This window comes from Oryctolagus cuniculus, chromosome 11 (genome assembly GCF_051225735.1).
Source record: "Oryctolagus cuniculus isolate XC-2025 breed Fujian yellow rabbit chromosome 11, ASM5122573v1, whole genome shotgun sequence".
In the NCBI taxonomy this organism is placed as follows: Eukaryota; Metazoa; Chordata; class Mammalia; order Lagomorpha; family Leporidae; genus Oryctolagus; species Oryctolagus cuniculus.
The window spans coordinates 82160074-82174370 of record NC_142877.1 but is presented as its reverse complement, the minus strand read 5'-3'; the positions used below and the strand labels follow the sequence as shown (position 1 = coordinate 82174370).

The 14297-nt window shown below is 36.3% G+C and overlaps 1 protein-coding gene across 10 annotated transcripts in view; it reads right to left on the bottom strand.

Moving 5' to 3' along the window:
* Window positions 1–14297, bottom strand: part of SYT1 (synaptotagmin 1) — a 619940-nt gene that overhangs the window by 153028 nt on the left and 452615 nt on the right. For all 10 annotated transcript variants that reach the window (XM_089307486.1, XM_051846476.3, XM_008256840.5 and 7 more), the window contains 2 exons: window positions 11487–11654; window positions 7850–8017 (listed from right to left, as the gene is read on the bottom strand). In XM_089307486.1, coding sequence (XP_089163612.1) covers window positions 7850–8017; window positions 11487–11654 — 336 coding nt within the window. The remainder of the gene's footprint in view (window positions 1–7849; window positions 8018–11486; window positions 11655–14297) is intronic.

Genomic DNA, 14297 nt, shown 5'->3' with positions numbered 1-14297 from the left:
ACAATGCAAACATTTGGCCTGCTCAAAGGTATGTAGGAGTAAGACAGAAGGGAAAAACATTTAATTTTGAAGATTCGTAAACAAGATCATAAACAAAAATGTTCCAAAACATATGATGAGCTCAACAGAAGAGATTACATTTTAAAAGGTTCAAGTGTGTGGAAGAGAGAACAAGACATTTTCTGCATTGATCACATCGCTTCCTACTCAGAAACCTCATCACAGCTTCAAAAATATGAGAAATCAGATGTAGACAAGATTGCTCTTGTCTATATCATTTTTTTCATTCTCCTTTCATTTTCTATTTGTTCCCATCTCAACTCCCACTCCTTATTTTCTGCTCTGCCGGCTTACATACAAGAAATTCGTGCTTCTAAAACACTTTGCTTTAAATTCAACTGAAAACTCACTCCTTTTATTCTTTGGATAAAAAAGAAAAACTAACAATGAAATTAGTTTCTCTTGAAACAAATTTCCATTGTAGTGCCTAAGAGATTTTTTTATCTTCCAAAGAGAATGTCCCTCAGTGACCCATTTGAGAGACCATGTAACAATGCTGAAGTTCAGAATATTGTGGCCATAGTCAGAATATAAACCTTGCAAGAACATCCCATTCATGAATCCACAGAAATTAACAATTATTTTGCCTAGCTTGATCGTTAAGTTGTAAGGAAAACAGGCAACTCTTTCCCTTACATAAGTTACAGTCTCTACATAGTTGATGGCTATTTCAATGAAATGTATCTTCTGAAGACAAAAACAAACCATTATTGAATAGGACAGACTAAAATGTACTTTGAGAAAGGTTTTTGGAGAGAGGGGCCAGAATGTAAAAGGATTTTGGGCTATTGTCTAATCAGTGAATTGGAATAATTGAGTATCCTAACATGATTGCACTGAAGGAGGTATGGCTCATACATGTTTGTTACAGAAAATTCTTATTTCTTTAAAATTTGCTCAAGCATGTTACTTGAAACAAATGTAGGTTTAAACACTGAAAATATTGCAGGCACAGTTCTATTTACTGGGGATAAGAAGGTGAACAATTTCGACAGTATGCTTGTTCTGAGTCTGGATTCCTCGGTCTGATATGTAAGGGACAAATCGTCCTTAAACTGCTTTATTCAATCTTATCTCTCTGGATATCTGCTCAAGCATTCACTCTTCCCTTATCTGGGCTGTTCTTGGTCAACTTAGTTCTGTATAAATAATGATCTCTTTCCTTTCACTTTGGGGAGCCATTCTCAGGTTCTGTTTACTTACCCACATTCTGCTCAATCTTCCCCATCTCTGCTTCCTTGTCTACCTTTTTTCTTGTTGCTAAAAACATAATATTTGTTTATAACACTCACTGGTTCTTTTGTTATTTTGTATTGCACTCTCCCTTCATTAAATTGATCAGTAATAATGAGTAAATAATGTTTGTGATAATGTCCGACTTGCAGTTTTAGGGCTTTGCATCCTGGGCAAGAGTTCATGCTGAGTATTTATGAAAGAATACTTTGTGAAGAAACAAAAAAGGTATAGCTATTTACCTTTTTTGCTATGTTGCATCCATTTATAGTATTTGAAAGAAAATACATGGACTTTATTAAGGATCCAGAACGTAAGTGAAAGCTGACAAAGTTGCATTGAAATGTAATTTATAGCTACTGGTTGGACCCAGAGTAATAAGGGAGACTGTGTAAAGATGATGGTGAAATAGAAAGGGTGTGGGCTTCAGGCCTGTGTTTGAATGTAAGTTCTGGGATGGCTTATGAGAACTTGGACAAATTACTTAAAATTTCCTAGTTCACAAGCCTATACCCTACCTATTAAGACAAATACAAAACAGATGTTGAGAATGGGTATTGGGCAGTTAAGATGCCTGTGTCCCACATCAGAGTGCATGGGTTTGATACCTGGCTTCAGCTTGAGATTCTTGCCAATGTCAACCCTGGGAGTCAGTGGTGATGGATCAAGTAGTTTGGTTCCTGCCACCATCACGGGACACCTGGCTTGTACTCCAGGCATTTGGGGTGTGAACTAGCAGATGGGAGCTCTCTTCTTTCAAACAAGTAAGTACTAAAAAAATGGTCGTTAATCTTCATTATAGCGGTTTACTAAGGTAAACTTTAATGACCTTTGAAAAATCATGGCTCTCTGATCTATCTGTGAAGTAAAAGGACTTTTCACATATGTCCTGAGTTTCTCCCCCTATTTAATTGTTTCTTTAGAGTCTAATTTACATTACTTTCCAAAAGAATTCACAATAAGAATAAATATTAAATTTTTGTTTAGAAAGTGAACCCAATTATGTCTTATTTACTAGTCATGTGTTTTTTCTTATAATGTTCCTAGAAATCATATCAGGAAGTGGTGAGTATTTATTATGCATAATAATACAGTTCTAACTGGTGATTGAAATACTGACTACAGAATCAGAACCAACTAAAACATAGCTCTGCACAGAATCCTTTCTTTCACATTTTTCTCTAAACTTTTCCATGTTGAAAGCAGAGACCCACACTATAGCTTTAGCTAAGTCTTTAAGCAAAGTTAAACCAAGCTAACCCATGAATTCTGTGTATCAGGAAACAGAACGAAACTATTGTCACATAGAGCAAAGAAATACTCACTAAACCTTTAGAAAAAAGTGAGAAGATCTATTACCATTTCAAAGCCACCAACAAAACCAATAACAATGATATTGCTAAAGATCTATCCTATGCCACCTCTATCTTTAAAGAAGGACACTGAAAAAACCCAAGTAAAAACCATTTTCAGTGCTAGGACATTTTGTTTACACTTGATCTTAGCCAAAAGGCCAAGAAGCGTTTAAGACATTTTGTTTAATGGTGTCCAGAATATTTTAGATTTCTTTTATAAAATAGAAACATGATTAGTATCATTAAGTTCGACTTCAAAAAGGAGTTTGGAAATATTTCTGAAAGGATGATTAAGTCATTCATTCAAAATTATTTTGCACACCTACTGTGTGCTTACCTCTGCGATCACATTTGGTTTCACAGTGGGGAACAACAGATGTGGCTCAGAGAGAGCTTACAGCCTTGTGAGGATGACAGCTGATGAACAAGTGAACAAAAACAAGTAAACCTTCCTGAAACGCCATGATATAAATCAATGTCTGTCTTTACATTTCCCAAATCTGGTAGCTTGTGAATGACAAGGAAGATTCCTGTTCACATCCATGCTTAAAGTCCCTGCAATTAACCTTTTATAATGATTTCCTATCTGGGCAATGATTTGTTGGGTGGAGATTCTTGGAAAGCATGAGTTCCCATCTGACCATTAAATGTATTTAAAAACAGCATCAGCTCCTTAACGATCCTTGGGCATCAAAGATGCCTTAGGAATAATGACTTTAACCCATTCCAAAGAGGTATCTAGTAATTGACCATGGAAGCTAAAAAACTTTTGCCATTTGATTGAATATGTATTCTCCAAATGCTTTCCTGTGGAGTAAATGTTTTTCTAATTAGGCTTAAAAATGTGAAATTTTCTTGCAAAATTGATTTTCCATTAAGGCACTGAAGTAGTTTCTCTTCCCTTCTGCTTGGGTACTAATTAAATTATGTCCCAACTTGTTTTAATTCAGCAATCAATTTTTTTTCCATTTGCACTGGATTACAGAATCTCATTTAACAATCACTGTTTAATGAATTCTAAACAAAGCAGAGGTGATAGACTTATTCCCTAAAGTAGATAAAACAGTTCTAGTAAATTATGAGAAGTTGAAGCAAAATAGAACAGAATGCTAAAAGAAAGATTTTGGTGTTTTCTAGTGGTATCCTCATGCTTTTTTTTTTTTTTTTTTTTTTTAACAAGCAGTAGAGGAAGGCATAAAGATGCCAAAGAAATTTTAAAAAGTGAACAAAACGGTAAAACAAAAAATCCTGTGATGATGTAGCTGATACTCGGTGCAGGACTGAGGCCATTTCTAATTAGAAGACAAAAATGGGGGTAGGGCTGTTGATTGTAACAATTTAAAGTACTCAAGTATTCGCTAAAATTAAAGAGCAGTTTTAGGTTTCACTTGTGTTGAATGATTACTGTTCAATGATTAAAGAAGAAAATCTCAGAAATTCAACATAAGTATCTTGAGGCTCTTCCTGTTGGAAGCCTTTTGCAAGTGGAATACTGATAACAGTAATGAGATCCTATACTGAGAAAGGAAAGGATGTTGAGGCCATATTCCAAGAAAGGAAAAATTGAGAAAACGAAGTTTTTTATGTAGCTACTTCTCAGGACCCAGAGGATACATATATCTGTTTTTAAAGACAGAAAAGTAAGAGAAAGCTTAAGCTGTCTCAAATGTCAAATTTAGTTTTGGTCACTTGAGAGGTAGATGGAGAAAGTAGTCAATCAAGCTACATTCAAAACACACAAAAAGGAAACCAGTGACCGGGCTGTGATTGTGCTAACTTGAGGCAGAGGTCAAGCACAGGCAACCTCAGCAGCGAACAGTGGGACCAACGGGGTGCGCTTGTGGTTTTCCTGTCACAGCCGAGCGTTTTTACATCCCCTCTTTTTAAACATGTACTGGGTAACTTCCTGAGGCCCTGACTCTATCCGTATTTTTTTTCTTTCCAAGTTGATCATTTTCACAAATAAATCACTAAAATAAAAAACAGTGCTTTAATTGAATAAACTGCTTTGTGACTTTTATAAGAAAGATGAAGGGAGGGAGGGAATTATGGTATTTTTAGAATTGTACCTATGAATTACATTGAATGTGCTTTTTATATTAATATCACACTAACATGATAAAAATCTGAACCCCATTCTATCAAAATGATTAAGAGTTTGATTTCAGTAGGTCTGATTTAACCTGTTTATATCCAAGTTTCTACCTGAACAGCCTGGTAAAATTGGAAGTTCTGTTTTCACACTTTCCTTGATGTCATGCAACTCATTATGTTAAAAGGAACATGTAATACTATTAGATGAAGAAAAGCCTAAAATCATGAACAATATTGCTCATATAAAAACAATTTCTTGAAAATTGTGAGAACCAATGTCAATCTAAGGCTTCAATTTATTCACATAATTATAATTTTCTGCATTTAGTGGACAGAGGCATAAAAAGATGATAGAGCATATACCATTGAGAATAAGTATCATTTAGATAAAAAGATAATTGGAATCTTACTCCCTTTATGATGAGAACATTTCTACCTGGGTCTAGTTATCCAGAGAAACTTTGTAAGCTGAACACCTGGTTTATGAGGTTTCTGATAAAAGGAAATAGCCACTCAACTGAAAACTGTTCCTCAGTATATACCAACAAGGAAAGTCTCCAGAATTTTAATAGCGTAATGGTAGAATTATTTCCCTTTTAAAACTTCCAGAGGTATTCAGGAAGAACAAAGACACAGATATGGATAGAGTGAAATAATAAATCATAGAAGGGGATGAAAACATAAAAAGCAGAAAGGAAACACAAAGGATTGATCAAGAACAAAGATTTGGGGGCTGGCATTTTGTGATGTAGTAGGTTAAGCCTCTGCCTGCAACACCTGTATCCTTTATGAGTACTAGTTCGCAGCTCGGCTGCTCCCCTTCTAATGCACCTGGGAAAGCAGCTGAGGATGGCCCAAGTGCTTGGGTCTCTGCACCCACGTGGGAGATCTGGAAGAAGCTCCAGGTTTGGCCTGGCCATTTGGGGAGTGAACCAGCAGATGGAAGATTCTCTCTCTCCACACTCCCCCCCCCCCCCAATCTGAAACTCTGACCTTCTAAGATACATATAGGTGAATATATAATAGTATTAAAAAAACCCAAAAGAATTGTGGGGGTGGGTCTCTCGTTGACTGAACGCTCACCATGTACCAGGCTCTTCACAAGGCATTTTACATGTATCCTACTTCATCTGTAAGTATGATAAGGGGCAGGTAATGTCAGACAACTTTACAGATTTAAAAAGTGTGTTTGAAAAAGCTGTAATGACTTGCCCAAGGTCTCAGAGCTAGTAAAGGTCTATGTGTTTGAACTTTTGCAAGCAAACAGTCTAGCTGGCGATACACAAAGCCAAGATGTAGTTACAGAGGAAGATGAGACAACACTAAACACCATGAAAGCAAGTGCCTACACTTTTTGCTTAAAGAGACAAAGGGTTCCAGGAATCTAGTAACTGATAATAAAGATATTAGAGTCAGCTGGTGTCAAGAAACAGAGAATTATAGCCTGCTTTTATTTCCTTAACTTAGGCTAACATATTTTGTAACTGTTTAGAAACTCTGAGTGTGATTTCAGAATCCCACACAACCTAGCAGTTATCCCACTGAAGGTCAGAGTGCGAGCCATGTACCCTGAAGCATAGGAGACTCATAGTCTGATATCAAACCGTAAGCCTACTACAAGCCAGCCAATTAACAAAAGCCTATTAGTAAACATTCTCCTCTTACTTTATCCTACAGACATTAGGAGTTTGGAGAAAGTCAAACATTTCAGTGAATGATAAAATGTCAACAAAATGCTCCACTACTTTTAAAAATAATTAGAACCACTGAGTGTTTCCTGTCGTATGGATGTTGGCTTTAATGTCACATTACTTCGGCTATAGGGGTGAACTATTTATAAACAGTCCAGAATAAAACCATACAGTATTGTACTTGGTTATTCTTGAATAGCCACAGTAGGGCACCATCTAACAGGGTGAATTTTGACATAGCTCTTTGGATTTGGATAAGATCTACATATATTTCCTTTTGTAAAGAAGGCAGAGCTTCCCTCAAGTAGTTCTACTTCCTTTTATCCTTTTTTATAACCAAATAATTTTAGAGCACAAATAAAATCCATTTTAAGCACAGCAATCAACAACTCTGTTCTACATGCTTATTTCAGCATAGAAGGAGCATAAAGTGAGTCACTTCAGACTGGTCACAGAAAACCTTAGGCTGAAAGGATTTGCAGATAATGGGCTTGGTTGAATTTCTCTGAAGGCTTGGACCACTCTTCATCTCCCTAGTGGCCCCAAAGTGGCCAAAACTTACAGAATCCTAGGGATCACAAATAAATGAGGCTGGTTGCAGTCCTCTGGGTAATCAGAGCTACATGTCAGAACACAAAAAGTGGCTGGAAAGAAAGTTGCTTTAGGAATTTGCAAAAGCTAACAGTTGTTTGCTTTTCTGGTATCGGCCTGCTGAGACATTCACACAGAAAAATGCCAGTGCCAGGCAGGCATAGCATAATCAAATAGAATTGATTATTATGTAGCTTAAATGCACTAAGGATATTGAACTTCTCTTTTTAAAGCATGCACACAAAGGAAAAAGACTGCACTAAACTATTAAAACCAGGGAAAAACAATGTGAAGAGTACTATAAAAATGTGACTCATTTAAAAAAATGGATTTAATATCAGCCCCTGTGAATTATGTTTGATGCTTCACTCATCATGCTCTGGTGTCTTCTGCAGAAACAATGAACTGTCTGCAGCACACTGGAATAACCATGGGAAAAGGGCCATTTGATTGCTGCATAATAGCTATACAACCCATGTTGAAAATACTAAATTATTGTGGATAGTAGGAAGAATAAGATGATTTTCACTGTCCTTGTAAACAATGTGTATGTGTGTGGCACTTGGTAAGCTTTTAGAAACTGTGTGTATGTGTGTGTCCAGAGAGATGTCTATAAACCCTGGACATGAATCATTCTCTTTGCTTTCAAATAACACCCAGAAGACCTGTAAACTTTTTAACGAGGTCATGCAATCCCCTGACCCTATTTTGCCAGCTGTCAACAGCTAGAAGCCCTTTGTAAAGAGCATCTCTCCATAGGTTATTATGTGAGCAGCAACTGACGAGTATGGCTTGTCCTAGTGGAAATGCTAATCATTGTCTTACCTCTTCCTTCTCAGCACTTTGCAGATCGCGCCATTCCTCAGTTACGTGACCAAAATCCACTGTGTTCATGGGGACTTTAAACTCCCCGATGATGTCATGCTTGGAGAAACGATCAAAATCATACACAGCCATCACCAGGGTTTTGCCACCCAGTTCTGAGTAGGGTACCTAAATAGGAAGAGATGAGATACAATGTCTGGCCACAGAAATGTTTATAATCCATTACTTACTTAGGCTGTTTAATATTTATGCTGGATAAACAAAACAAGGATAATTGCATGTCTTTTTTTTTCTTACATTCAATCTTTGGATTTCTACTTAAGACATACATTACGCGGGAAAGAGCAGGAACTTCACATGGTGACTTAATACCACCTTATCCCTCAAATTTTAGAAGTTCTTAGTATTACTATTAACAAGTTCTATTATTATGCTCTAAACACTTGACTTTGGCTGTGTAAGTTTTTCCTGTAGAATATTTGTTGTTGCATTCTAAGTTTTATGGTCAGGTGGTAACTTGCAGGGGCAGATGACTTGTTGCAAAAGTTGCATTAACTCTTTCAAGCTGTTTGAATACCACAGCCTAATGGAGCAGCAATTTATTAAGAGGTATGCTAGGAGTCTGAGAAGATGTAAATGAAATTCATACGATGCCTCAGCTGCTCCCCAAAATAATTTACTGATTGGCAGGAGCTGACAAGAAAATTGATGTTCTGAATATCTGCGATGCATTATAACATGGATCCTGAGGTAATTCTTAGGTCTGACACCCTTTAGGATGAATGGTGGCAAAGGGCCAGGCACTGAAGGCATCTCCAGCTGTTCAATGTATCTGGGACAGATGCTATGGGTTGGGAGTTCACTAGTGACATTTTTAATATTCAGTGAAAGCAGTGCAATCCAAGTAATCTACACTTCAGCAACTGGATAAAAAAGCCTAATGAAGAAACTGTTTAGACTTGTATTAAAGATGTGATCATTTTTCATATACTTCCTATTACTTTATCAGGGTAACTGGTGGTTTTATGCCTTGGCAAACATTTCTCAACTCCTGTAGATTAAGAAGGGAAGAAGAAGACTATTTGGCCATGAATGTACAAGAAATTGTAGTTTTCTTAAATAAATAATGACAAAATAAAAACCTTAGGAATCTGATTTTTTAAAAAAAACTGTACTTAAAAGCAAGGCATAATATTTTCTTCCATTTTAGGAGAATTTCAAAATGAAAAATTGTAGAAGGGAATTTCAAAGGAAGAAATGCAAAATAGAGTGGGCATGAATAAACCCTTGAAGGTTTCATCGTATTTTTAAAATCTCTCCAGATTTTTCGATGACTACAGAAACAGCAACAATCGAAATCTGGGCTTGAAGTTAGAGAGACCTGGAGTTAAGCCTCCCAGTTTTCCACTGAAGGGCCTGGAAACAAGTGAACAGAAATCGGCCTCCTCACTTCTCAAATGTGGGTAATGGTACCTACTTCATGGGACCATTGTGAAGATGGATGAATAAACATAAAACACCTAGCACGTAGGCACTTGGGAACTGTTTGTTGTTGTCCTTCGGCAGTAGTTTTTGTTGTGGGAACAGAAGATGAATTTAATTTGGGGCATGTTGAGTTCCTCTGAAGTGGCTCTAAATTTTGAAGCTAATCCTCTTTAAACTCTCTTAGGTTTTCATTCCTAGGTTGTCTCTTGGCAATTCAAGAACCATCATCTACAATGTTTACTGCAGAAATTTACCAGTTCTCTAAAAAATTGGCATATTTCTTAAGTGCTTCAAAAAACATTTTACTTTGGATTTCATTATGGTTTGATCAACTTTCCCAAAATAAAATGGAACATAGTAAAAGTTTATAGACAAGTTCAGTTTCAATAATTGTATTCTTAGACTCATGCATTCATAGCAATGCATTATTTCAAAGAAACAAAGGTGGTTTTGGCACTGTGGCATAGTAGGTTAAGCCTCTGCCTGCAGTGCTGGCATCCCACATGGGCACAGGTCTGAGTCTCTGCTGCTGTACTTCCAGTCCAGCTCTCTGCTGATGGCCTGGGAAAGCAGTAGAAGATGGCCCACGTCCTTGGGCCCCTGTACCCATGTGGGAGACCTGGAAGAAGCTCCTGATTCCTCGCTTGGGATCGGCCAGCTCTGGCTGTTGCGGCCATTTGGAGAGTGAAGCAGCAGATGGAAAGCCTTTCTCTCTGTGTCTCCCTGTCTCTCTCTGTAAGTCTACCTCTCACATACGTTAATAAATATTAAAAAGAAGAAATAAAGGTGACTCAAAGTTTCCCTAACATTATTTCTAATAACTTTATATTCGACTTCTTAAATTCTGGTTAGACATTTCTGACAAATTGAGACCAAATAGAAATTTTCATGTTTTGTGTTATCTCACAGTTGTTGGCTCTTTATAAGCTGAATGTTTCTATAGTGTTTTCACCAGTACTCTAAATTAACTGTGTGGGTTTGGAAGAATTAGATATTTAAAACAGGATTGCTGAGAATATATTAGTGACTTTTTTCTTGAAAACAAAACAAGACAGAATAGCATAGAGACAGACCCCCTTTATGAAATTGAATACAAGGCTTGAGAAAATGACTCATGCTGTCATTCATTTTAAATTCATTTCAAAGCCTGAGACATATGCTACTGCTATGCCTGGGTGAAAAACTTTTTTACTGCTTATTTATTTTCATCTACTTGAAAGGCAGAGAGAGACACAGAGCAAGAGCAATCTTCCATCCAATGGTACAATCTCTAAATGGGCTGGGCAGGCTGAAGCCAAAAACTCTGCCCAGGTCTCCCATATGGATGTCACGTGAGCCAGGGTGCCTTAGCAGGGAGCTAGGTCAGAAGTGGAGTGGTTGGACTTGAGCCAGTACTCTGATACGGGGTGGGTCAAAACACCTGCCTGAAGGGGTGATTTCGAGTCAACCTACTGGTATATTCTCAGGCATTTCATTTTTAAGAAATGTATTATCCAAAGTAGTACATTCAAGAAGTCTTACTTTTTAAAGATTTGCATCAAAGAATCTTTTTTATGAAGACTTCAAGCCAAGAGCAGGCCTGCAGGTCATGTTTTCCTGATTGGTTATTACATAGCCAGAATTCCTCCTTGTTATTACTTGCAAAATGAACTGTTTCAACAAGATGATGAACATGAGGAAAGAGTAGAGAAATATTGATGTTAAGAAGAATAGTTTTAGAGTGCTTGGACTGGCCTTTGTAGATGAAGAAATGTCTACCATTTGAGCACTGGAACAGAGCTTACTTTATTCTGCAATTGATACAAGGCTTACCTATTTTTAGGACCTTTGAAACTCAGCAAAATAATGATTGTAACTTTTTTGGAATTAATTTAGAGGGGGGAGTGTCTAAACCTATCGGCACACTTGATGCAGACCCTACTTTCCAGATGTGACTGTGACACCTTAGTCACATTCCAGTCTGTATTCCATTCCACAATAACAGAGCTTAATCCCATTTTGCTTACAGTGAAAGGCAATATAGAGTCATCATTAGACTAAATATAAAATATTCTGAATAGAATCATTTGAGTCCCAGAGAAGGTGTTCATGTGCAATGTCCACATATTTGTCAGGGTGTGATCAGCCTTTTAAATAATCGAAAAAAAATTACCTTGAAAGTAAACTGCTCATTGAAGACAGGGTTAAGAGTTTTCCGGTGGACCTTTGTCTCAAACTTCTTCTTTTTATCGGGCAGCAGAAACACTTTGACGTAGGGGTCAGAAGTACCCCCCATGTCTAAGGCGGGCAGTTCGGCAGCCTGGATGATCCCTACTAGCAGCTGAAACGGACAAGAGAAGACAGCATGCTCAGACAGTGGTACACGCTTTAGAGAAAATTGATTTGCCCCTAATGCTCCATATTGTGATTTCTCCCTGTTCCTCTTTGCTTCTAATAAACTTTTATTCTCTTATGAATCTGAACACAGAAAGCAAATGAAGAGTGCTATACAGACTTCAGAAACCCAATTATGACAGATGCAGGCTCTAGGAAGCCTGTTTAAGCACAAAAGAGGTTTTTAAAAGGTTACTGATTACAGTTAGATAGGGAATTCATATTTCCAGAAGAGTTGCAATCAAATAAGCTTCCAGTTGCTAAAAGCTCTCATGCATTGTTTTTTCTTTCCAGGGCATGATTTCTACATAGAAATAAATCATTAAACAATCACCAAGTCTATAATTGTGAAGTAGGATATTTTTATCCTTTACCAAAGCCTCACATCAGCTAGTAGAAATTCATTAGAAATAATGTAGCATTTTGAGATTAAAATTTAAGACCTTCAAGTTTCCATCACATTTGATCTTTATTCATACATTAGCTATGCTTTTAACTTGCTATAAAATTATTACCCATTAACTCCTTTGTTTAAGTAATAGGACACACAGCCAAAGAAATATAATTTCAGCCCCTTAGACAGGAAAGTGAGTTTTCTTTTAGTGCAATGTAGGTATTTTTTGGATTTTTTTCCAAATATAACAGAATCTCTGCATTGCTTTAAGACTATTTTCTCAACAATTCAGTTTTAAGCCACTTTTGATATATTAGAATATTATGGCATTATTAATTTTTTTTAAATCGTGTGAGTAGAATGTTTTGGATACCATGCCATCAGAGATTTTGTGTCAACTGACGGGCTTAGGCTTATTCGGGAAACAAAGAGTAGACTCTTACTATTATTCTAGGTACATACTATTCAGCAAATGCAGTCACACCACGTGTTTTCACAGTAGAGCCTGAAAATTTGATCTAGAGTCTTTCTAGGCAATAGAATATGAAAACTATTCACCTTCTTCAAGTCACTCACACCTGTTTTTTTTTTTTTTTTTTTTTTTTTTTTTTTTTAATAAAACTGACCTACCATATTCTTAAGTGCATTTTGGAGAGCTGGCTGAATTTTTAAGCTGGATCAATACCCTGACTGATGATATTGTTTCCATGTTACAACTGTAATATCTTTTTTGTGGTATCATAAAACAGCACTGAGTGCTGGATTGTAGCTATGCAACACACAGACAGATGGTCCAAGGATAGCTAAAAGAGGCATCAGATTATAAAGACATGATTAGTAAAGCAAACAGTCTGTCTCTTGGTTTGCTAAATTTGTATTTGGTATTTGCCTTTATGTAGCAATGTGAATAGCAAAAATTCTATTTCCTCATTCTCAATTTTTACTGGCAATTTTGCTTCTGAGCAGGGAAAACACTAGAGATAGCTAAAACTCTTTAAAACCCAATCGTTTATATTTTAGAGAATCTTGGATGGTTAATAAAGGATAGAATGCCTTCTTCCCATCTCCCGCTGCTTTTTGCCTAACATACATTTCACATTTCTATCCATGAAGTTTCTTAATTAGAGTATTTCAGGGTTATCTTTTGGTAAGCAAAAATAGGCATGTTTGGCTGTAGTTTTATCTACAAAGTTCCTCAGACTTTATCTTCTTTGCTTCTTAGGAATCATCCTATAAAACAAATTAGCCACCAGAGGATTTGTAAAGACCAATGCATAATATTTAAAAAAAATCATCAGGCAAAATCTTCTAGATGCTTAAAACAGAATGTCTTTTTAGATTTAATGTTTGCTGAAGAAGGAATAATGAGGGTATTATTATACTTTTGTTAGAGTAAAAAATAATTCAGTGCAATTATTAGTCATGTTAGAGTAAAAAAATTTAGTGCAATTATCAGTTATGTTAGAGTAAAAAATAATTCAGTGCAATTTTCTTAAAATTGCTACTACTCTACGAAATGATGCTGGTAGTGACTAAAGCCAACTTAGAAGTTTCAGAATTATGACTAATCAGGATGAGATACCACTAGATTTCTACTGGAAAATATGAAGTGGGAATAAAATAGAAAAAAATTACATGTATATATAAAGTTAAATTTCTGGAAAACATGTTATATATTAAGATAATGTAAGTTGATTTTGACCTTTCCTAGAATATATGAATAGATTTTGTGCCTAACCACGTTCCAATGCTCAATCTTTGATAGAAGTGATAGAAATGTCCTCAAATGCCATTTTTAATTATGTATAAAGGATATTTATATATACACCCACATGAATTCCTACTTATAAACTTACACCGAGGAAGCAACATGCAGCTTTCTAGAATGTATTACGATAACTAGCCTGGGCTATAAAGAAGCGGGTCAAAGAAACTTGTTTTTGATAGTAGAGCATGTATCTGTATACCACTCATGTCCTCAAGATTTTTAAGAACCTGGTTTTCAAACAGTTCCACTAATTCTTATATACCTTTTAAATTTCCCTATTAATTAAGAAAGTAAAGAGATATCTTAGAGTCATGGATCCTGGAAGGTCTTTGAATGTAGGGCGATTTTTAACAGTTATTTTTCAGCCAATAGGCGATCAATAAAAGGTAGCCAAAATTATCATTTATCTATTTGACACATCAGCACTT